Here is a 24314-nt window from a genome sequence, read left to right on the forward strand (position 1 = left end):
TAACCGGGATGCTTACTGATACTTTCCCATAATTAAAGTCCTTTGGAACTCACTTTAGGAAGAGGGAATGCCTCTGTCCACACCTATTTAAATGAGACGTTGAAAGTATGACCTGGATCCCTGCAAATCCACACCATTCACTTCCCCTTTGAACAAGTGAAAAGTAATGGGCCTCTCAGTGGGGTTGCCTGTGTGTTGGGTTTTAAAGAACTAGAATTGTTTAAAATATATGGAAAGAAACTAACAATGAGTTCAAAACCCCATTTACTTAATACAGCTGGATTTTATCTCCTTTCAGTCTGAACTAGATCAAAAATTTTCAGGTTTGTTCTGCCATAGCAAAGAAAGTTGATATTTTTACTACCTCGTCTCCTCTGCTGCTTTCCCCTTGACATTCAGTAAGAATACTTTTTCAGTTTCAAGACCAAACTATATTAATTACTTTAGTTGAGGCAGTTTTCAGAGCTCACTGTTTAACCACGCTGTCCCCAAGCTTTGCACCCCCTTTCCCTTTCCCACCCAGCATAGACACCCACCCTACTGGTACTTGTCAAACTTTGCAGCTCAAATAAGCTAAAGTTGAGCAGTACTCAGTCCACTTTTCCTGGTAGTGGTACTTCAGTGAAGCTCAGAACTTCATATCTGGTAAGAAACATCCACTGCACATCTTGGGTCTTGGGTTTGGGAACCTGTGTAGATCTGTAGCTCGATTCTGTAGACCTATCCTGTAGATTAGCAGATACCAATTTTCATTGCACACATTTCACACAATTTCATCTGAAGATAGCCATTTTGTTCTACTTGACAACATCTGGTGGCCCAGGAATGAGGAGTTGCTCTCCAGTGTTGAGGATGTTCCTCAGCCCCGGCTGCAGACCAGCAGAGCTCTAAGACCACCCCTCTCCAGGCTCTGATGGAACTCCAGGCTCATCTTTGTTCCATCAGAGGAATAAAATGCCAGTGACAGAGTCTTTATATATAATCTGATGCTATTCAGTGTATTTTGGATGACTCTTTCCTCTCCCTGCAGCTCTGTGGAATATCATAGGTGGGGATGAGCTTTGCTAATGTGACTTTTAATGGGGAACATTATCAAAGCAGGGCTGTATGGGAATGGTGTGGGTGGAGGTATAGCTCATATAAGCTCGGCAGAAATTGTGAAGAGAACAATATGACTTCTGCCAAGACGACCTTCCTTCTGTTCCTCTTGCCTACTTTCCTACCTATCACTTCCTTCATTTTTGCCTTGTGAGCTTCTCCAGAGTCCATGCAAAAATTTGTTCTTCAGCTTGAGTATCCTCAAGGTGTCATTTTGCACCCCTGGGTGAGGAGCAAGCTGTCCTGTTGTGTGACTTCTCTAAGATGGTCTTCCAAGAGTTTGTCTAAGGACAATGACTTTAACACCTAGATCATTCATTAGGGAAGATGGATGTGGTTGTTTCACCTAATACAAAAACTTGTTCTTGAGAGATGCAACCGCAAGTGGATGTTTCAGATTCCCCTCAAGAGGAGCTGCTATAACCTTGATCCTGCAGGTCTGCCATCATAAATTATGGTGGTGTCATGTAATTTTTAGAAAATGTTGCCTCAAAATGATCTTCTGAGGAATAAATTAGCCAGGTGTGTTTATTTTAACCACACAGTATGTATAAGACCCTGTCCCTATGCATATAGCCATGTACGATTTACAGAAAGAGATTCCTCCAATTCTGTGTCATTAATTTACAGTGGGTGTCTCTTTTCTTGTGTGCGTTTGAACTCTTTATTCTTTGTTCATTGTAAAGGGCTTAACGGTTCCTGTTCCTTGATTCTTTCATTGGTGAAATGTTTTGGAAGAGAGGTTAGAGTCCCTCTGTGACCTGCCCTGGGTGGCCCAAGCCTGTAGACCTTGCAAAGACATTACTTTTTTGGCCTGAACACAAGTCTCTCAACCCTTTAGCCTGGCTAAATGCTTTGTACAAACAGGCGCATACTGATCTGCTCTATTCTCTTGTAATTTTCTGCTCAAGGGGCTGTACTGTAGGTGGCTTGCAGTGTTTGCCACTTGCCTTGGTAGTGGAGAAAGTACAATAAATGAATCCGACAGTACCGAGGCCAGCACTGTGCTTGGTTGTTCTGAGAAAATTATCCTGAAATCTGGTTGAAGAGATTAAAACCAAGAAGAACTGGCTGTGTCTTTTCCTCTAAAGCTCTGTTCTCTTCTTTGTTTCTTTTTTTCTTTAAGACATTGTTCATTTCTCCTTCCAAAATAAGTTTGTGGCATTGGTATGTAAAATGTGACCTATGATTACAGAAGGTACGGCTATTTTTGTAACAACCGTGGGGTGAAGCATTGCATTCATTGCTCTTCTGGCTCCTTATAGTCAATTGCTGTAGCAGCTTTCTTGTAGCATATAAGCCATATTCTTGATCTAATTTCTCCTCTAATACAAGTAATATGATCTCATATGTCATTTCACTTCTTGGATATCATGTGCATTGTTAATACTGCAGAGACTCCAATCCATTCTTTTTATGGGAATTACTGTTCAAGCAAATGTTGGTTCATAAAGAGCGTGTTCAATGTGCTACCATTGTTGTAATGTGCAGTGTTAAAGGGCAATATTACTCCATAACTCCCCCGGTGTTGCTCCCCAAAGGTTGCTTAGTAGGAGATAGCTGAGGGTGAGCTGCCGACTAGCAGCCATGGCTCGGGATAAAATCCATCTTGGATTGCTCGTGAGCAGATGACAGTAGTGACAAATTCACGAGTCTTGTGAAAACATTCAAGACCCACTCACAGGCATTTTCTCATGAGTATTCGAAATTCATGCTTCCGGGAAGATCTTAAATTTCACAACTCCATGTGTGCTTCTAAATAGATTCCTAGCAGCTGTGAAACCCTTACATCTAAAATAGAAAGTTCTTTTCAATGCAGTCCTTTCAGGGTTGCCCTTTTCCAGTGTTGCTTCAAATATAATTAGTAACATGATGTGACCCCATCTTCAGAGTGTAGGACCTAACGGCTCAGCCAGCTTCTTGGGTACGTCAGTGTAGGGACATCAGTGGCTCGGAGCAGCCCGGGGCAGGTTCACCTCGCAAGAAGCAGCTCAAAGGCTATTTCACACATCTACAAGTTTTTAGCTTCTCAGGTACGTGCTTTTTCAACGTGGGGGTATTTTAGGATCGATGTGGCTTTGGGGATAATTTTTCCAGATGAGACAGTGGGGCGTACAGCGAATGTGTAAAGATGATTTATCCCTTGCAGATCAGATTCAGAAAGCTTGTGTTAGCCCTGCCTTGCGTGTGTGTGTGCTGGTTCAGGCAAGCTACACTCAAGTTTTGTAGCAAATGTACATTAAGATGACTATGCAGTTACAATTAATTAAAACAGTTTTTGAGGGTTAAATATGAATTCACTTTAGACTATTTGCAGCCTAAATATTGCAGTACTGGTCAGCGAAACTGGCTGGAAGCTGAGCAGCTCCTGTCTCTGTCTGGTCCCATCCTGTGCAAAAGTGACAAGAAGTCCATAGACACAACAATGGATGGGTTCTCCTAGCTTTGATTCCTGCTTTTGCTTTTCAAAATCTAAATGTTTACATACTTTTTCTATTTTTTTTTGTTATTATCTGTTTCTAATGGTAGCACTGGATACAAATAATGACTAAAACCATGTTTGTTAGTCAGTGTTTAGATTTTGAAACAAAACAACTTTGCTTCGACTTTGCAAAGAGAAGCAGTCTTCTGTTTTATTGTCCTGCAGCAGTTGTCACTTGAGTGATCACTGCGAAGATGAGTGATCGTTTCAGTCGTGGAGCTCTTCTGGCATCTGCACGCATTAAAAAGCAAAGCTGTGAATGTCTGAAAAGTGGCCGCTGTGCCCCTGCAGCTGTGCCCTCTGTCTGTATTGAAGGATGTTCTCCATCCCAAGATTTTAATGGAAGGTGGAGCCAGAAAGCCGACAAATAACCCCTCTCCGATTTCCAGAAATAGGCAGTTCAGGAGCAGGTCTGAATTCCAACTAAATTCATTACTCTGCTCTTGTTAATGCCATGGGGGCTGCTTAGATGACTGGACTGCTATAAGTCTTTAGAAATAGGTCTGTAATGATTTGTTTGCCTTCTTTTGTGTCATTTGCTTGAAAACGAGGTAACTTTTGAAAGAAGCATTCAAGAAATGGCTTGAAATGGCTTAGGATATATGGACAGGACAGGCTGTGTCGTCTAGTACCTTTGTGCAGTCATGGAGACAGAAGGGAAAATCCTCCTTTCTTATTGCCGAGCCTTCCTTATTCCTTAGTTTTATGGGAATTCTGGAGGGTTTGGAGGATTCCTGTATGGTGAAAACCAGAATAGTTGAGCAATAGTAGACTTTGACGTTACGCAATGCAGAAATACGTAGGTTGTTATATGTTTCCCTTCTCTTGTTCTTTTCTGCCATCACGCTCTGCTGCATCTCATGAAAACTCTCCATTCCAGCACGCAACATCTTCAGAGTCTGCAGGAGCAGCAAAACTCTGCCAAGGGTGGAAACTCCCTCTTGAGTCTTTCATGATGTTGAGTTGTGGCTTCACAAATTAGGTCCCCTTGGTGATGAAAAGTTGCGTGGAGCGCAGAGATAAAGCCATTATTTCTGTAGCTAAAGAGGGTGAAAACTAAGTGAAGTTGGGCAAAATCAACCTTGGACGCATCTTCAAAAGGCGCACTTGAATATGTGCAGTCATTGGCTTCATGAGCGCTACCAAGTAAAAGCTGTTAAATGGCATGGAAGAACTAAGGATTGGCTTCATGAGCGCTACCAAGTAAAAGCTGTTAAATGGCATTGAAGAACTAAGGTCCTCTAACATGTATTTGTTAAAGTCCCCCTTGGTGGCTTTAGGCTTGGTTTAAATAATGAATTAGAAGACAAATAAATGACTTAAGTATGAAATTTTGGCCAGATTACATTGGAAGGAGGTAAATGTGGCCTTGGAAATATTCTCTTTGCTTTAGAAGACAATGTTATTCAGTTGTCAGATGTCTTCATCCAAAATAAATAAATATGCCGCATAATGGCTGCGATTCTTCCCATTTCGGGTGACTGTATGCTGGCAATAGCACGCCATACCAGATAATGCAAATAATCTGCTGCCGAATAATTAATGATGCGGCTGGGCATATTTTTTTGATGAATGCTTATGGAGCCTGGTGACAGGCGTGAAATTAGAAAATTCCTTCAGCGCCCTAAAATATAAATAGCTTTCGGAACTGAAAAGAGTTTCACAGCTGAAGATTTTATTGTGTTGAGAGGAAAAACTTTTCCACCCCCATCCCCCCCTTTCTTCTCCGTGAGTTGTTTGTCCATTCACAAAACAAATACTCTGAAGCCCAGTACGGCTCATGGGAATAAATTTCAGGTCGAATTAGTACAGTTTCCTTGCTGTCAGGACGGTGGAATTAATGGTGTTTTGATGACACGAATTTTGAAGGGCGAACAAAGAAGCTGAAGGGAGGGAGACATGACTCCTTAGAAGTGCGGTCCTCCTCTCCCCCAGCCTCTCTTGTCTTCCCTGTCATCCGTCTGCCAATCTCCCTGTCCATGGTTAGTTAAAGGCGCTTTTTATCCTCTTTTCTTTCCCACAGAGTTTGCCAGATCCGGCCCAGTGCCTGGGTTCCAAGGGGACACGCTGCAGTTGGCCTTCATCGACTTGAGACAAGTAAGTCTTTGTGTTTTTGTTTTTTGTTTTTCTTTTAAGATGTGTGACTGAAGACCATCAGGTCTTAAGGAAAGGGAGAGGAGGGGAAACGGCGTTGGTGATTTACGCCAGAGACCTATATTTCCCCCCCAGGCGCTCCCCCGCCTCCCCGCGTTCGAAGCCACCTCCTTGTTTAGCGCTCCGGGGTCCTGGAGATGGTGGAGGTGAAAAGGGCTGGTGGTATGGGGCCAGAAAGAAAGCCGTGCCTGACCCTGGCCGATGGGGCCATTGTGCTCCCGTTGGCTTCCGCGGCCATGGCAAAAAGATAACTCCGCGACTCCGCCGGCTGACGCGAAGCAGGTGTTGCTAACAGAGAGAGCACTGATGCAGAGACCGCCTGCCTCGAGCACTTTTGTTCACAGATAATGCCCGGAGGGGCGTTTTGCGAGGGCGAAGGAATTTGCATTCCGGTTTGTGTGGGGAGGGTGTGCGCGGGGCGCGTTTGTGTCTGTCTTTGGCCCTGCTCCCCCGCCCCGGTCCCCTCTTCGCAGATGGTCCCCAGCCCCGAATGACAAAGTGGCTGTTGGAGAAGATGACCGTGCTCCACCCATCGGTGCCCACCTCTCAAGGGGCCCCGTTAGAGCCAACTTGACCATAGCAGGTACTGAGGCATTCGTAGGGCTTGGCAAGCCAGTTGAGGGAAAGGGGCCATTCTAGCGAGTCATTTGTTAGGGGTAGAAATGGGCATTATTGATATACTAGGCTGGGGGGAAAAAGTGAGGTGGTCCTGTCATCTCTTGGCACCGAAGATGGATGGGTTGGATAGAAAGTCTGAATGAAGTAAGACTCAATGACTGATGCTTCTCTCCTATTAAAACAATCTTTTTTTGTCTGTTAAACCCCCCTGGCTTTGTCCCTCCTGCCATCATGATGCAGTGCCTCTTGTTTTCAGGGTTGACGTAGTTTGCATTCTGAAAACTTTCGGGTGCCGAGGGTATTTCTTAAATCTGCATAATCCCTTGTATCGATGATCTCCTTACCACTGTGACTCTGATTCATGCTGGAGCCGCTTTTAACCCGTAAGGGTTTGAGAACTTCTCTGCATCCAATTGATGTGCGGAGCAATCTGTCATGCAATGACACTTCTGCAGAGCAGCAATAAGTTTAATAACACCGAGACGCCGAGTGGTCGCGTTGTGTACTCGGACCCGTGAGTAACTGCCAAATCTCATTGCAGAATGGTTAGAACAGCTACATGGAAAAGGTGTGTGGTATCACTGCTACGTGTTGACACTTTTATCTTCATTAGCTTCTTGGCACTTTATTGACTGCAATACGCAATGCACTTGCAACCTCCTGGGTATAAGGAAATGTGGAGGCTTTTTGGTTCTTTTCCAAGCACGAAGACATGAATGCAGGGATTTTGAAGAGGAAAGCTGTGGCTTTTTGAAGAATGAAATGCCTTAAAAATGCTCTGTGAGGTTCAGCTGCTCCGAGCCAGTGCATTAGCAGGAGACAGGGGTATGTGAAATGTTTGTATGGTTCATAACTGCAAAACGCAGCCAAATGAATTCAGCGTGAGTGAGGAGAAGGCTGAACAGTAGCCCTCGACAATTCTTCCTCCTCTGTCAAATGTTCTTTGTACAGAACATTTTCTTCTTTGTTTTGGAAGGCAGTCCCACCTTCTCCTTGCATTTGAAAATAATAGCTTTTCTTAATGTTGCAAGGACAAAAGGGAAATGCTCTGGCCTGTTGAGTGCCAGGTGAGAACAGGCAGTCCTAGATGTTCTTCTGGATGGCAAGTATTGTACAGAAAAAGGACAACACCTTGTTGCACCAAGCAGAGCAGAGCAGTCCACTGATCCCTGGTTTATTGAGATTAGCAACCACATGAAAAGATGAGAGAGTTCCCAGCTTGTCGATGCCCTGATCCTGTGACATGTAACGTGCCATCAGACTTTGTGTGAAGTTCCTTTTGCTGCTCCGGGGCTGAATGTTTCCACCACCATAGCACTTTTTGTCGGACCAAGGCTCCAGCTGCCCGGCCTGGGAGCTGGAGAGAGCTGGAAGGGTGGATGGATGAAGGTACAGCAAAGAGAGGTCTTCCTTTTTTTCTTTGATTTATTTTTATTTTGTTCTTTTTAGGCGTGGCGTTCTTTCTCATTCAAGCCGCTGAATGTTAAATCAATGTTGACATAAAATGATGAACGGGAAAAAGTTACCACCTGAAAGCGTTTGCGTTTCTGGCTGTTTTCCTTTGCCTGGGAAGGAACTCCTGCATGGTTGTTGAGAGGGTGTTTCCAACCTGAAATCCAGACAGACTTTTCAAAAGGTTAAAAGTAATTTCGGGTTTATATTACAGGTAGCTTTATACCTACCTTGGAGCTGTCCTGTCAATTAGTGTGGTTTTGCATGAGCAGGCAGAAGCAGTCAAGCTTTGCTGTGTAGGGAGGAAAAATGACTGGGCAAAAAATGCACAAAGTAGGGTGATTAAAGAGATTTCCCCCTCCCTTCCCAGCGTATTTCAGTACTGGCAACCTTGAGCTGCTAAAAAGCAATTCTAGATAAGAGAAAAATTTCAAAGTATTGTGGGATTAAGTTACTTTAAAACCAAAATTAATTCTTAGAACAATAAAATGTAAAATGGTAGAAGAATGCAGAGATTGGCTTTGTATCTCAAATACGGATCTGTGTAATGGAAAATAGACTTATTAAAATGTCGTTGTCTAGGAGCACCAGAGTTCTTCCTTGTTCAGTGCAGCAGACTCAAATGTAAGATCCCTCTGCACAAAGAAAACCCTGATTTTCCCATTGTCCTCAAGGAAGTTGGGAGAAATCCCATCATTGCATGGTAAAGAGGAGAAGAGTCAAGCCCAGAGGATCAAAATTACAATTCTGAGCAGACAGTAATTTTAAAAGTGAATTTTCTTCCCATCCTGGGACAATTATAAATCCATAAATGCCTTTAATGAAGTGATAAAGTAAACCGAGTTGCATCTCAAATCCCTTTGTAAGAGCCCTTTTATAACAAGTGTCTGACAGTGCTACTCAAATATTTAAGGCTTTACAAGGAAGCAATAGTTACTTTTTTCCCCTTAAAGTTTAAACTTTGCTCACATGTGCTCATTGCTGTACGTTGGAAATCTGAAATAAATCTGGTTCCATAAATAACCTTGCTAAAATATGAAAGGCGCCTCAATAATCTGGTCTGCCGCATCTTTCTTTCAAAAGTGACTTGGGCCCGAATCCCGCTGCAGGTCCCAGTGCCACTGAGGAGCTCCAGGGGACTTCGGATCAGCCCGAGCCTGCACATGCAATAAGCTCACTGTGCTCTCCACAGCTTCTGGCCAGCTGGAAGTGTTTTAGCTTTTCATTTTCATGGGTTTATTATAAGCAAGATGGTTGAAGAGGAAGGTTTTATATTTGTCTGTGAAGTCGCTGCAATCCTCAGCCATGCTGATCTCTCCTAGAAGCCAGATCGACACTCGTGGCTGCCCGCCAAGGAAAATCTGTCTCCAGCACTCGAAGAATTTCACTCTGGGCTCTAGCGAGGGAATGTCTTAGCTGGATTAGAGCTCCTTACTGGAGGCCTCTCCGTCTGTCCAGCGGATTATAAATCCTGTGTGTCGAATTTCCACTGGAAGTGCAAACTTTCCGCATCAAGGGCGATTTGGAGAAGTGCGGCCAGGAGCCCTTCTTTCTGGAGGCTCACGGGTGTGCGAGGGATGAGGGCTGTGAGGTTCCCATCTTCTACTCCATCGTTTCGCTGTTTTGCTTACCGGTTATAACTGGACGGTGCTTACGAATTTGAGCATCAGCTTTTCAAACGCCGCCGGTGAGGTAAGATAGGCAAACACTATCTTTGGGTGTGTAACAGCTGTTCTGCTTACCGCCTGTCAAACAGCAAACATTTTATGTGTTCTTTTTACTGTGTTTGAAAGCCAGTTGTGGTTACTGTGGGTTTGTGTTGGATGCCGGCCAGCTGCGTAATGAGAGGTCTCCGTCTGATGCATTAATTTTTCCTCTGATAGAGATGCTTAATAAAAAGAGCGTTCCCCTGAAGAACAGAATTCCCTTCTGTCCCTGTTCTGTGCCCCATTTGTCTTCCCCTCATACAAATCTTTTCCGCATTGTTCACATACTTACTGGAGGGTTTTTTTCTCGTTTAGAAGACATGAAATAAAAAGTGAGGCAGGAACGTTGAGCCTTACGAAATGTGCACTTGTTCTATCTTAATTTCCCCCAGCGACTTCTGAATCTTCTGGCCCATTTTGGCCATATTTGGTTGGTGGACTTCAAAGGTACAACTCCCCTAGAAATTTCTGTGAAAATATGAGCCAGGATATTGGAGAAAAGCTGCAGGGTGACCTCATCCCTTAGACATCAGAGAATTCACCGCATAGCTCAGGCTTGAGAGGGACCAAGGGGAGATCTGGATTTCTTGGTTCTACGCTCGTTTTTAAGGAACTGCAAGAGTGAACGTTGCATTGAGAGATAGGGTAATGCTGGTATTTGTGGATATCTAGCTTAGCCTCAACTATCACATGATAAATGGGGTTCTTAAGACTCCGTTTGACTTGGTTGTTGGCTGCTTTAAAGGCTCTGGAAGCTCAGAGTTGTGCGAGGTGAGCCTGTATTGAGGGAGGTGTAACTCTGTCTCCTGCTACTGCGTGGTCCACAGCTTCAGTATCCAGTCCCAAGCATGGTGGCTGAGGGGAAGCCCTTGCAAATTTGGGCAGAAGGGCCAAGACCAGATGGGTATGTGCCTTGAGGTGACACTACAAGGCTCTGGCCACCTCTCTACTCTTTTAATGGTAGGAGGATGGAGACAGTCTCTCCAAGAGTTTCAAGGCAACATCCAGGCCACCTGCAGGTTTGTTCCCACTAGGCAGGAAGCCCTGGGTTGTTGGGTTGTTGGTTTTTTTTTTTAAACTTATTTTTTTATTTTGCAATTAGACGTGGTTTTCCTGCCCTGTAAAGTCTAAGGAGATATCTGAAGAGCAGTGTGAAAGCAAGACATCGGGTGAACTTGGAGCCCATCCTGAGCCTGCTGAGATACGGACTGCCAGTCCCACGAGAGTGCAGTGGTGTGGAGAGAAGTTCGTTAGGTGTAAAACTGGTTTGGCTAAGTTTTCCCCACTTGTTTTGCTGGTAGATGCAATAGAAGTTGGAAATCGTATTAGAGGGAGGATCAATTAAGTTAAACATCTCAGCGAGATGTCTCTTCTTCACATGTACTTGCTTGCGTCTTTGAAGCACGGGTTTCTGTCGTAAGAGCAGTTGCAGACGGAGTAGCTGCGGCTTTAATCATTGGATGCAGCAAGGCAGAGATGAAAAGGTGACTCACTGGTTTCATCTAATCTACTTCCTTGACAATTGCTTTTTTCCATCTCCAAAGCGTTCTGCAGGCTGCCGACCGCCTGGCCCACTACCTCGCCCGTTTTTGTCCTTGCCGCTTGCCTGGTTCACACAAACGCCCATCGCACTGCTCTGGTTGAGGACTGCATCGTGGGGGATCTACGCCCTAATTTTCTGAGGAGCAGTCTTCTACAGTTCGGTTTCTGGTCATCTGTAGTGCCTAGTGCCCTTTTACCAACCCTCGGGTAGAAGAAACCATCTGCATTTTACATCTCGCTTAACTTACAGTCCCCTTTTAACTGCACCCTCTCTCGGTTTTGCCCTGTATTCTGTCCTTGCTTAATAGCACTTGCTTTGATTATTTAACCATTGCTCCGTGGCCTCAGCATCCTGTTCTCTCCAGCTCAGCTCTCTGCAAAGCTGTGCTGGCTCTTGGGAGCCATCCTGCGTGTGCCCTGCCTGGAGCTGCCTTCCAAGCGGTGTCAAGCGAGATGTTGGATTCTATTAATCTTTCATTGCGAATGTTATCTCGTTCCTGTGCAGTAAGGAAACGAGGTGTGAAGACACATGTTCCCGTTGCAGCCTTAATTCTTAATTACCCGTCAGTGATGGGTTTGAGCTAGTTTTATCATTACCCTTAAATACAGGTTTTTGCTGTTAAGATCATATCTCTAGGCTGTTAATTACTTTTGCTGCTCCTCTCCGAATTCCCTCCACAGATTGGTATCTTCAGATAATGCATCAACCATTATTAATCATGTTCATTACGGTAGTGCCTACAGGCCAGCTAAGAACTGCCCATTTTGCCGGTTCTTGTGCAAACACGAAGAACTGCGGAGTCTAAACAGATGAGGGAGACCAGAAGGGGCAGGCTAAATGTGTCTGCCTTGGAGCCGAACACACTGCTGCCGATGAAATGGTATTTTGTTTAGTAATACCCATGACTGTGATAAATGTTTTTCCAGGCATCCAGCAGCCATAGCCACATCAGCTTCTCAGAAGTGGAGATACCATCGCCTTCATCCTCTGTCACACCTCTCTGCTTACACAGACTCAAATTAGGCTGGTTTTTCTAAATGCCAAATTGCCCGTGGAAACCAATTTCAAAACTGCAGTCTGCTGTTAATTTATGGTGGACCTCAGTGCTGTCCAGGCCGCTTCAGCATCATGCTGAGTTTCCTCTCAAAAGTTATCTGCATGGGGTAATAAAATGATATTGTTAACAAAATAAGGCTTGTACACTAGCTTGATCTCCCAAGAAATGCCTGGGTTTGTTTTCCAAATCCGTATCTGAAATGAAATTGTTTGGTTTTGAAAATGTTTGTTGTAATCACTTGGTGGAAAGAAGCAGTTTGCGTGCAGTCACTCATTTATTAAGGCCCATTTAAAACCTCGTGAATTTAACATACTCGTATTGTGTGAGTCGCATGCCCTGTGCAAGGTGGAGCTGGCCAGGTCCCTTCAGTTCAGGTTGTCTGGAAGCCGGAGAGATGAAAGAAACCTGCTGTGGTGAGACGTAGTACCTGTTTCACTTGTGAGCAAGGCGTGACCATAGCTTCAGCCCCTAAACTGTGGGAATTCACATGAGTACATGGGATCTCTTGCCGTGTCACTGCTTGCGCTCCGAATCCCTTTCCATTTCCATTCGCCAGGGCGTTCAGGTGTTTGTGCCCATCCCTCCTTGTCCTCATATCTCCCTTACCCTAGGAAACTTGGAAGAGGTGAAGAAACAGAAAGATAAGATGAATGGGATGACTCAAAAACCCAAAAGCTAACAAACAAACCCCCGCAGATATTTCGTGATGGGCCTTTTTTTTTCTTCAATCTTGCTTCGTGCTGTGATCCTTCTTCCTGGCTGTTAGCACCATCCACTTTAACCTCTGTTGGTAGCACCCTGGGGAGCAAAGTGCCGTCTCTTTGCTGGTGACCGCTTGGACCTTGACTAAAATCTCTCTCAGAGCAGTTAGGACACATCTAAGAAGGAAGGAGATGGTTTGTAAGATGTGGTGCTACCTCCTAAAGCTCCAGCTGGATGCCACCACGCGGGCATTTCCTGCAGCTCCGGTGCTGCCCGGTGCATCCAGAGCAGGCATCAGGAAGGGCGATCCGTACTGGGGACCCATCAAAGGTGACACAGAGGCATTTCTTTGTCCACTCTGGTGCATCCTTGTGTGCACGGCCATGGAGATGTGCTCAGACCTGGATCGCTGGGCAGGCATTGCCCAGGGAACTGCGCGAGAATCCCCTGGGCTGCAGCTAACCCGCTGCAAGAGGACCGGGGAGGACATTCCAGTGGCTTGGCCAAACCACTGTTTTTCTTGCTTGTTAGGCTCAGGGTATGTTTTTTATTTTTTGGTGCCTAAAACCCACCAGTATTTGAAAAGGGCACATTAAGTAATTTATTTATTTTTGAATCAGTGTTAAATGTCTGACTCACAAAGGAAGGCTGGTTCAAAGTTTGTGCTGAAAATCCAGGCTGCTGCTCGCTGGGCTCTGCAGAGGGGGAATGCGGAGAGGGAAAGACGCACAAAGGCATGAGCTCAGAGCGGATTTAGAGCCTTAACTCTGATTTTTCTTGCTTTGGTGAGTTTCAGCTAGTCTTAGTGTTACTTTAAACATACCCTTTTGTAGTTCAATTATATTAAAATCACACAGATCCCTCGTCCGTTCGGCTGCTCCAGCTCCGTCAGAATCCATCACTCTTGATCCAGGAAGGATGTATTGGCATGCTGAGGAATTAAAGAGCCTGGATGCTCCCCAGAGCCTTCAAACATAAAATCAAGAGTGCAAACATATTCTGTTAGCACTTCTCTTACGCGGAAAGCACTGCCTGGATTTCTTTCGTTAGTGCATGGCAATGGAAATTGTGGGGTCTGTCGACACTTTACAGAGTGGAACAATAAAAACAAAAACAAACAAAAAGCAACCAAATCCTCTTTCATGCCGAGATTCTTGGGCTAGACAGAAGAAAGAAGAGGAGGAAATGAGAATTTTTAAAGAGAGGGATACATGTTGGTAGGTCCTGGTTGCGTATGAAATTCCTCGAGCCGCCGTGTGAACAGAACACCTGGCTTGTTTAGGCATCCGGCTCCTGCTGAAATCAGTGGGTGGTGGGGTAGGACTTGCTTGTTCTTACCTTAGTTGTTGTGCTGGGTTGACTTCTGGGGTTTGCTCGGGGATGACTGGGCTTTTCGTGCCACCCCCATGGCTGAGGTTTGGTTTGTGCTCTCCCGTACTCCCAGTGCTGCTGCGTGGCTCTGCTGATGTTAGCAGTGAAATTACATTTTCTTTCCAAGCCTGTATGCTGAGGACGATTCAGTAAAAACATTATGGGATCACTCATCATTCCTTTCTCTTGTTTTCACATATATTTTCTGATGGCAAACAGCGCAGCCACTCTGATGGGACTCCATGAAGAACCTCAGCCAAAGGGGACTGCACACCAGAGCAGGAGCTCGTGGTTGGGCTTTATTCCTCTAAGACAACTGCAGATCTGCCTCCCCCGGGCACCCTCAGCTCTGTCTGCTGGTGCCCCCCAACCCTGCAGCAGGTTGCTGTTGCTTCAGGCGTCTGCTGTGGGCCATAAGGAGCAGGAGCTCGCCCCCACGGGCAGCAGGAGGGCTCTCGTCCCCGCCGGGCCCTCTAATTGCAGGAGGCCGCGAGGCAGCCATCTGAGCGGGGAAACGGACACCGCTCGGCTTATAAGGCCCGCTTTCACCTTTAACCTGCTGATTGAGGCGGGATTGCTGGGGAACGGAGAGGGTTAGAGGTGGGTGCCCTTAACCTCGAGATCCTTGCCTGTGAAACCGAATCTGCTCCGGTGATCGGGGCGTGCTCGCGAGCTGTCACCCCTGAGCCGGAGAGGAAGGGCTCAGCCGCCTGGATGGAAACGCCATCCATAAAGGAGCCTTTATTGGGCTGCCTTTCATGGCATCCTAGCTTCACCTTGTGCAGTGTGGGCTTTTCTTTCCTTTTCTTTATTATTTTTTTTTCCCGAGTGCTCCTGTTGCTGCTGTGAAAGCGAGGAGCCTGGCTCGGCGGCTGGGTCTCCCCGCAGCGCATCGGCTGGGCCTCGGTGGGTGGCAAAGTCACCTCCGCAGAGCAGCCTTTTCTTTGAAGCCGTAGGGAAACAGGATCCCCTTGCATCCGTGTAATTCCTCTCGAGCTGGGTCGCTGGGCTGTGGGCTCAGAGCAAGGAAACGTTAGCTCCTGGAAAGCCCATTGATGGCTGGTCCGCTTTCGGAAATCACACAAATCAAAAAGCCATCGGTGGTGTGACGAACACATGGGGAAGGTTTGCAAGACAAGCCCACTGGTGCCCTTATCCATTAAGATGACAATTGCAAAAGGCATTGTTTGCGAAGCTGTTGGTTCCCTGATCCTTAAGGAACGAGCTGTTAATTGCCTCTTAATCAGCGGGTCCAGGAGCAGTCTGCTGTCAGACTTCCCCATTGATTTTCCCATTTGATTTAAGGAGTGCAGGTATTGACTGGTGCTGCACACGTGGATTAAGAGGTTAATAAAGGAGATAAGGTTAGTGGGGAAAGGCAGGAGACTGACGTGTAAGGGCCAGGTGACGGAGAGAGGGCAGCGGAGAGAGAACTTGTCCTCTTCAAGCTTCCAGCCAGTGCAGCAGAGAGCAGGTGCAGGGCTGACACCGGTACTGGAGCATCCCGCAAGGAGGAGCCGTGTCCTCCAGCTGTGCTCACAGTTGGGATCTCAGGATTCGGCTTTGAGCTGGCTTTAATGCTGTATTTCAGCCAACAGCTCGCTCGTGGAGCTCGGTTACTTGAAGTTAACACACCGCACGTCTTGTACGAAAGCATCAGCCCTTTGCATTTGTCATTTTTATTGATGAATTGACAGCAAGGTGGCACTATATAGCAAGGAACATTACAGTATGATTTATTTCAGCTTTTCTATTAGCTCCCCCCCGTCCCACGATAGAAGTAATCATTTACACGCCTGTAGTTTCTGTTGATTCCAGGGCATGTCTGCTTTTAAATATAACGCAGGAGTTGTTGCTGCTAGATGCCTAAACGGGTTCTTTTCCAGGTCAGTGCTGTTAAGTGCGTCGATCCAGTGGTAGTGGGAAGTGTTGTGCTCTTACTCTGAATTGGCACTTCAGTGATTAAGGGCAGTTTTCCTCCAGAATAGGAGGGGAGTGGTACCCAAGTGTGGATGTCTGCTGCTGTCGTAGAAGCCCAGAGGTATCCCAGACGTCCCCAAGAGACAGGCTGGCAGGACACGGGCACTCGGGGGACTTGTGCCTTGCTGGAGCAGCAGCTGGTGGATGCCCCTGCGTGCCGAAAGTGGCATCAGCTAGCTCTGTTCAGGACCTGAGCTGCTCGGTTGTGTGGCTGCTGGGTGGTTCATTAGACGTATGTCAACGTCTGCTGGAGTGACAAAATCGAGTTTTGAGGCAATGGCTCCGATACTAATAGACGTAATGGAAGATGAGACGGGTTTTGTTCTAGCCCATAGCTGGTTGTGTTCCAGCTGTGTGTGCTAGGCAGTTTCAGTGCCTACACAATGTCAGGGAGTCAGGAGTAGGGAACAAGGTCTCCAAAAGCTGTGTTTCACACCCAGTGTTAAAAAAAAAAGCCTCAAGTGAACAAACCAGAAATACCCTCGGCTGACTTTCTAGCTTTGCATTCCTACCCGTAAGTAAAGTGAACACTTAATCCTGGAAACATAACAAACTTTACCGAAACACCAGAGACTTAACAAGCATTAGAAATCCGGTGTGCGATTTTCATGCAATATTACGATAAGTACGCTTATTATTTCCTGTTTTTAATACATATCCAAAACAACAACGTGTGACCTCCAAGGCGGTATGTGAGACCAGCGGCGTGCTGAGAGAGCTCAGCGTGCTGGTTGTGCAGGGAGGAAGAGAACAATTAGGCTAATGGCCTTTAATTGATAAAGATTGATTTGGTCTGGCCACCAGAGGAGTGGCAGCTCTCTGCTGCGGGGCTTGGAGGAGCTGCCTGAGTGTGAAACCGCTCTAACGCATGCACAGATTTTACACCTAAACTTTTTAAAGAACGGGTATGGAGTCTGAACGAAGTGAGGACAGGTTCGTTCTGGATCAGGGAGACCACTTGAACTTTCAGGTTCTTGAACTGCCAGGCAATGCAGAAGAGGGCAAACGAGGGTGAGAGGCACAGCACATCTCGGTATGTCGCAATGTAGGTGTCCCACCGAGGAGTTTGTGCTTTGCAGGGGAGTATGAGTTGGCTGTGCGCTGTAACAGTTCGTAGAGCAACACTCTTTGCATGCAGTAACACATGAGATGAGGGGTTTGGCCCCGTAACAAGCCCCTTTTGTTGGGATGTACCTCGCAGGGCTCCCCCTTTCTCCACTGAGAGTGGATGGCACATCTCCAAGGGATGTTGAGGTTCCAGCTGAAGTGAACTTTTCCTCTGGAAATGGCTGTGCCTCGCGATGGGGTCAAGCAGAAAACAAGGATCTCGCTCGGCTCTGCCGAGGTTAAGCGATGGAAGAGCCCTGAGGTCTTCTCCCCCGCCTCCCACTCCCATACAGTGGGAAGATGTGATGCCTTTTGGGGCACGTTATCTACAAAGCCTTCTACAAGAGGCCCTTGCAATGCACACAGGGTGGCTCTTGTCAAAAAAAAACATGTTCGTTAGAGCGGTTTTGAACCTCTGTCTCTTCTGCACCAAAAAGCAGAAACATCTGGTTGTTTCCCACAGGGGTTACGAGCAAGGTGGTTTCCACCGCGCGCCACGTCTGTCTGCGCCTGCAGACAGGTAAATCCCGAAAGTGGAGGAAGAGAGTCGGGGGGGAAGGGAAGGACGTAACTTCAGACGGCATTTATTATATTTAGCTGTAATCTGTTCATTTGGCGCCTGTTATTTCTGGATGCTTTAACACGTTCTTAGGCACTGCGTCTGCCTCAGCGGGGCTGTGCGGCTGTGCCAGGCAGGTTTTTGCTGCAGAGACCCATCGCCAGCTGACAGTGTGTTTTCACGTGGCTCTCCCGGATAATCCCTTGCTCCTTCGAACAAACTGAGCTACGTGGCTGCATGCTTCGAACCGCACCAAGCGCAACGCTTACCCAGGTCATGTGCCGGTGCATATTCATCTCCCTAGCAGGCTTCTCCTTCATTCATTTAAATTCTTCCTCTCTGTCGTGCCCTGCCGAAGGGAGTTCCCTTGGGGATGTGTTTTAGTGTAACAGCGAGCTGGCGTCAAGGCTCGTGGATCGATACTGTGCATGCTTTCAGTGTTTAAATTACCACCATGGTCTGTTGGTCTTGGCTTAGGCAAAAGAATCCCGGTGATGAAATGACATTCGATCTGGAGTTTGCCAGATAGTGTAAACAAGCACATTAGTTGGACCGGATAGGCATGATAATTGCAGAGCGAGGCTGTTCCTTGAATGGATCCATTAAAATCAGCTTCAGGGAGCCGCATCATCCTTTTATTACTGTTACGAAGAAAGAGCCAAAAATAAACCAAGTAGTTGGAGCTGGAGGATCTTGCTGCAGAACAGCGAAGCCACCAAATCTGTTCTTAACTCTGTGTGGCTGAACTTGTGGACGGGCGCTGTGTGGATCCAGATACTCCTTCCACGCTTCATAGTGCAGGGGAACCACGGTTACAGGGGGTTACACAGCTGCTGCTGTTAGGAACCTCACACTGCAGAAAACATGTGGAATTTTGTGTCCTCCTATTCCAGGGTTCAAGCCCCTCGCTGATTCCATCAGACAGGAAAACGTCCGCCTCCTTCCTTCTCCAGAGCAGGTTTGACACTTTGCAGAGGGCAGGGGTGAACTTTCCACTTGCTGTCACAATTCTGGTGCTTCAGAGCCACGCGAGTACCAGAAATGCTGCAATTCGGAGAGGCAGTCCCTGGGAAAAGCCACAAATGGCTTTAAATTTGGAAGGGTCTGCCAGCAGAGTGACGGGGAGATCCTGGTACTTGTTCCCCCATAGCCACTCGTGGTGGTCGAGAACAGGGGCCACGGGGAGAGGGGTTTTCAGGAGACGTTTGAGTTGTTCTGACTGAAGCTTGGAAATCCAGTTGTAAGAGTATATTCACAGTTTGAAGGGCTGTGGACCAGCCCTGACATACAGAACGAAAATTGTACTGTAATACTAGCTGCTAGCTGGCCCGGCTTTGTGGCCTGTCTTGTGCTTAATGGGTAATCTGTTGGGATAGCGGGAGCTGGATGCGGTACCTCACCGAGAGCCTTCATCTTGCTGGAGCAAACCCCGAGTTCCTGAAATGGGATAGTTTAGCTCGGTGAACCGATTCTTATTTTTTTGGCTGATCGCTCAGCTCTGATGGTTGGCTGGTCAGAGCCCGGGCCGGGACTCGCTCTGATCAGGCACTGAGGTTGTGAAGCTTTTGCTTCGGGCACGTGGCTGGGGGGTTTGTGTCTTTGGGGATGAGACCTCTTGTGAGCAGCAGATTAATTTCTGTGGTTTTTTGTATCTTCACATGAATACCTGGTTCTGTCTCCCTGGTAGGCTCTGAGCTGGGCTGGTAGCTCCTGGCGTTGGAAATTCAGCTTCTCCTGGATGGAGCCTGGGTCTCTGAACTCTATCAGAGTTTGTGTGTGCTTAGTGCGCAGGCTGGAGCACCCCGATGTGCTGAAAGTCTTTCAGAAAAAAAAAAAAAGTCTGGCTTTTGTGCTACATGGTGTCAGCCAGCCAGCCAGGAAGGAGCAGTAGGTGTGTACCGTGCAGAGGCTCACCTGGCATCTCCCATCCCCCTGCTCACGGCAGGCCAAGTGGAAGAGTAAATACTCCTCCAACCTAATCACATTAAATGTTCCAGAGTGTAATACCTTAATTTGGTTGCTGACATTAGGGCTGATGGGGAAATGATGTGCTAATCAGGAATGACAGCGCTGCTAGATAGGAATCTTTTGTTTCCAAGATTAAGCGAACCTGACGAGGAGCCTGGCGGGGTGTGCCCGCAGCCAGCAGCGGGCCCCGCACGCTGACTCAGAGCACGAAGCCTCGCGTGCAGGCTGAGCCTTCCTGCCCGGGGACGGCCTCGTGCTCTTACAAACCTCTCACCGGCCTCTGGGAGATCCAGTCCAAAAAGGTCAGAGGCGTCGCGGTGTCGAGTCGCCGCGATTGCGCCGTGAAGATTTCAGAAAAAGCAAATCGTGGTTAATTTTTTGTGACAGCTTGGAAGCGACGTGCACCAAGCCTGTTACTGCTCGGTTTCTCTGTAATGTCTAAAATCTGGAGGGGGGTGGGAATCCTTCCTGGAATGCACACCCTGCGCACAACTGCTTTTCAAAACTGTTTGAAAACAATTGCTTCTGCAGGAGTAGGAGCTAATTTGAACAGCCAGTTCTGTCCTTGAGATTTACATTCCAGGATGCCAGAGGAAAATAGCACGCTGGAATTTGCTTCGTGTTTGAGGTTAGTTTGAAAGGAGTCCGGCACTTTTATTGAGGGTGGTTTTATATAGCAGCTCTCAGTGGAAACAGTTTGTCTTTTATATTTTTAGGTTAAGGGATTTCTTGAAGGTCAAACTGAGTTCACACAATTTTCTCTTCTGCCTTGATGGAGGTAGGCATTATTATTTTAAATGACTCGGGTACAAACTTGGTGTATAACCTCTTGGGTAAGTTATTCTATGTAGCAGTAAAAGCAGGTTGATAAAATAAATATGCACATGTCGTTTCCCAATTTGTGGCAATTGCTGCTTCCATTTCATCCCCTTAAACGGGTGGAAATTTTCCATGAGTGTCAATTGGCATCTCAGCTGAGGTGGTTCGTCGCCTTAAGAGGAGCATTGCTCACAGCCTTAATCGCAGATTTCATTAATTAGGGCATTTAATGATCCTGTCCAGGCACTCACAGCTTTCTCTGATGAGCTACAGGAAGGATGCATCACTCGTGACTGCTCTGTCACTCCCTTGGGCTCTTCCTCACATGCTTTGCGCATGCTCTGCTTTAGGTATCCACGCAGCAGTGATGTTCCCTGCACCCTCGAGGAGGATTTTGCTCCATGCCTCGCAGGGCAGCGTGGCTTTGGGAACGCCTGCTGTGCCCCAGGGCCAGCCTGCAAGGGGGAAAATGCCCCAGGCTGCCTGTGTGCGAGGCAAAGTCTGGTCTGAGCCCAGCTCTGCACACACAGACGGGAGGGAGATGCTCTGGATGGAAAGCGGAGGAACCTCCCAGCACAAATTACTTTCCAGTAGCGTATTTTTCTTACAGGTTATCCTCTAACATACAGTTGCCTGTGATGAGAATATTCTGCGTTAGTAAAGAGAGTACAGTAAGTATGTGTCTGTATGGATCAATATATGCGAAGTTAATAAGTTTTCCAAGAAGAAAAGGTGATGTAATGGGCTGCAGAAGTAATGCTTTATTTATTTGTTCTCTCATTCAATCACGCTTATGATATAAATAGTGGAAAAAGATACAAAACCCAATGAAATGTAATCCACCCCAGTAAAGCTCCCCGGTCGCTGCGTGCTGTGCTCAGGCAGCGAGCAGCATCCCTCGGTTGGTTCCAGCACATTAGCAGCACCACAACATGTGGAGCCGCCTGTCGTGGCTTGGAGGTGTCCAACTGATTCAGCAGCTCAGCTCATTAGGCAAGGCCAGAAGAAAATCAGCGTATGGGTGGGAGAAGGGGAAGTGGAAGAGCCGGAGGCAGCACAGCCCGTGCAGTGCTGTAATGGGCTGAGTTCTGGCTCTGCTGCGTTACACAGCCCCCATCGTGGGGTCAGACAGCTCATTTACTGCCTCTCTAACGGGAGCTGGAGGTGCCCCCAGCAGGCTGCAGCAGCAGCACCAGGTGGGTGGCACCCGTCCCCTCCAAAGTCCCCCCCAGCCACGTCCCAGCACCGTGCTGGGGAGGTACCGCCCTGGTGGTCACATCTCAGCTTAGTTTAAATTCAAGTGCTAACTCCAGATACCTACATTTGCCGTTTTCAGAGCTGAGTTTGAGTTTTTAATGCTTTGCCCTAATGGACTGACTTGCCAGCAGGATGACTTAAAGGAGCAAACGCCTCCAGGGAGCTGCAGACGGGGTTGCAGCTGCGCAGGGTCCTCCTCCCAGACCTGCTGGAGATGTCTGCAGAAAGCATTTCTGAGCCTGCCGTGGCCACTTACAGTGAGGCTTCACTGGTTTGCTTTTTGCAGCGTCCTTGCTCTGGCCAGAGTGCAGGATCTGGCCCTTCTCCTCCTGCCTTTTCGTTCCCCATCGGACGCTGTGGCACAGCCTGGGTGCTGTGTGGTGCAGCTGGCCAAGCAGCTACAAGCAGGATTTGCAGGACACTGCTTTTCGTGGTAGTGGAAGCTCTGTCTTCATCTTCTTGCTTTGTTTTCAGCCCTTTTCACACAAGTCCAGCTCTGGGTAACGCCAGGCTTTTGTTGCTAGTTCTCAGCATTTGGTGCTTGCGTTGTCTGCATGCATTTCTTCTCTTCTGCTGTGTTCAGAGACCAACTTCTGGGTCTCTGCGGGCTGCGTAGCCACACTGACTGCAGGAGCAGGAGCACGAACAAGGGATGTTTGTTTTCATTTTCTCATTTCTCCCCCTCAGCCCGTCTGTTTGCAGATCCGTGTCTCTGATCCGATGCTTTGCTCACTGCTTGGCTGCACTCGAGCACCCAGCAGTTCGCTTGCAGGGAAGCCTCGTGCTCAGCAGCTCTACCAGGATTTCTGACGTTCTTGTTTGACTTGAATTATTGGCTGACATCGTATCGATGGACTTGATTTTAAACGAGCATCGCGCATGCAGTACCTGTGATTTACTGTACAAGCTGGGTTTCATTTCGAACGTGAGCCTCAAGCCCCTGTGCCGGCAGCTCGGCGGCAGCATTCGAGCTCGGGGTCGGGATGAGGTGGTGCAGCGAGTTATGCAGAAGGCGAGTCTGGGATTAAAGTTTGGGGTTGCTGGTGTCCCATTAAAGGCTGCTTTGAAGGACACAAGAAGTGTTTCCAATCTACAAGGCTGCACTGTTCAGGTTCCAAGGTTGGAAAGTTCGTTTTTATCTTCATACTGTATCTGTTTGCAGAGTTCATATAATTCAATAATTTGGTATTCCCTTACATAAGGACGTCATTACTGTTTTGAACCAGAACCTAAACCCTCGTCCTGCAGTAGAACATACATGAGAGACCCGTAGCAAGAGCATCACAGCCCCGAGCACGAGCAGCCTGGCCCCTTTGAGCTGTTTTCTGTGGAAGAGGCAGGAGTGCAGGTTTCGGATGGGCATTTTCTCATTTGTAACGTCCCGAGGAAGCCTGGATTTGGTGATAGGGAATAAAATTGAGGGTAGACATCGAGTCTTTCCTTAAAGGAGCTTGAATAGACGACCCAGATGGATATTTTTCAAATGAAGCCAATGACAAGGTTGACAGAGTTGGATTAAGTTGCTCAGGGCCTGGCCCAGGGGCTTCCCAACCTCCCTGGACCCCTTTTACTGCATTTCTACAACACTGTCACTGGGAAATGTTTTGTTTTGTTTTTAATTTTTTTCATTGTGTTTCATTTTGATTTCTCCTGTTGCAGCCTGTGCCTCTCCTCCATTCGTTGGTCTCCTCTGAGAATGCTCTGGTTCTTTTTTGTCTCTAGCTGCCTTTTAGGTTTGTAGGTACCAAAGCTATTAACCCCATAACGCTCAGCTTTCAGTTTGGGACTAGTGTAAGAACCAGTCCTGACAACAGAAGTATTTTTTATTTTTTATTTTTTTTTTAAGGAAAATTAAACTAGTGTAAAGCTGAAAGAATTAGAGAATTCATTTTTGGGAGGAACCCTTCCCCAGATGTTACAGAAGAATGGGATTCATCTGCCCTTTGCTGTTTAGGTTATTTTGAGGGTTTGTGTTCACTGTGTTTTGAAAAGATTTGCTAAAACATTGCAGCCCTGCTGGCTGGCCAACCTCTCCCTTTTTGGGGGGGGGGGGGGCTGAGCATCGCTGTGTTTCAGGATGAACCTCCGCATGCTAAAAGCCTGACAAGTGAATTGCCAGCGTCTCAGATGATTCCCTTTCTAAAGCAGAGGCTGCCCAGCTCCTGGCATCTTTTTCTTGGAGGTTCCTGAAACTCTTCCCAAGTGTGACCTGGGTCCCCGTCAGCCCTGCCGGGGCGGATGGGGCGGTTTTCCCGTTTGGCGGGGCTGGAGGCTGAATCACGGTGCAGGAAAGTCCCCGCTGTCGGAGTCACAGGAGCTGAGCGCCCGAGCACAGCGCTGGCCCCAAGGCTTTGCCAAAGCCACTAATGGGATCCAGCTTCTGGGGTCGGGGACCGAGCTGGTGCGGACCGGCCCAGGGGCTGCAGGCTGCACCCTCGCTT

General features: G+C 47.3%; 1 protein-coding gene and 1 long non-coding RNA gene across 6 annotated transcripts in view; both read left to right on the forward strand.

The window, feature by feature from the left end:
* EXOC6B (exocyst complex component 6B) overlaps nucleotides 1-24314 on the forward strand; it is a 292399-nt gene that overhangs the window by 213642 nt on the left and 54443 nt on the right. For all 4 annotated transcript variants that reach the window (XM_080592091.1, XM_080592089.1, XM_080592090.1 and 1 more), the window contains one exon: nucleotides 5604-5677. In XM_080592091.1, coding sequence (XP_080448217.1) covers nucleotides 5604-5677 — 74 coding nt within the window. The remainder of the gene's footprint in view (nucleotides 1-5603; nucleotides 5678-24314) is intronic.
* On the forward strand, nucleotides 5685-23715 carry LOC308195147. 2 transcript variants are annotated; one of them, XR_013951286.1, is made up of 2 exons: nucleotides 5685-20228; nucleotides 20329-23715. It is a non-coding gene; the product is annotated as an uncharacterized lncRNA (long non-coding RNA). The 2 variants fall into 2 exon arrangements; XR_013951287.1 differs by having other exon boundaries at nucleotides 5685-20099.

Source organism: Anser brachyrhynchus (assembly GCF_964034855.1).
Source record: "Anser brachyrhynchus genome assembly, chromosome: 4".
Taxonomy (NCBI): domain Eukaryota; kingdom Metazoa; phylum Chordata; class Aves; order Anseriformes; family Anatidae; genus Anser; species Anser brachyrhynchus.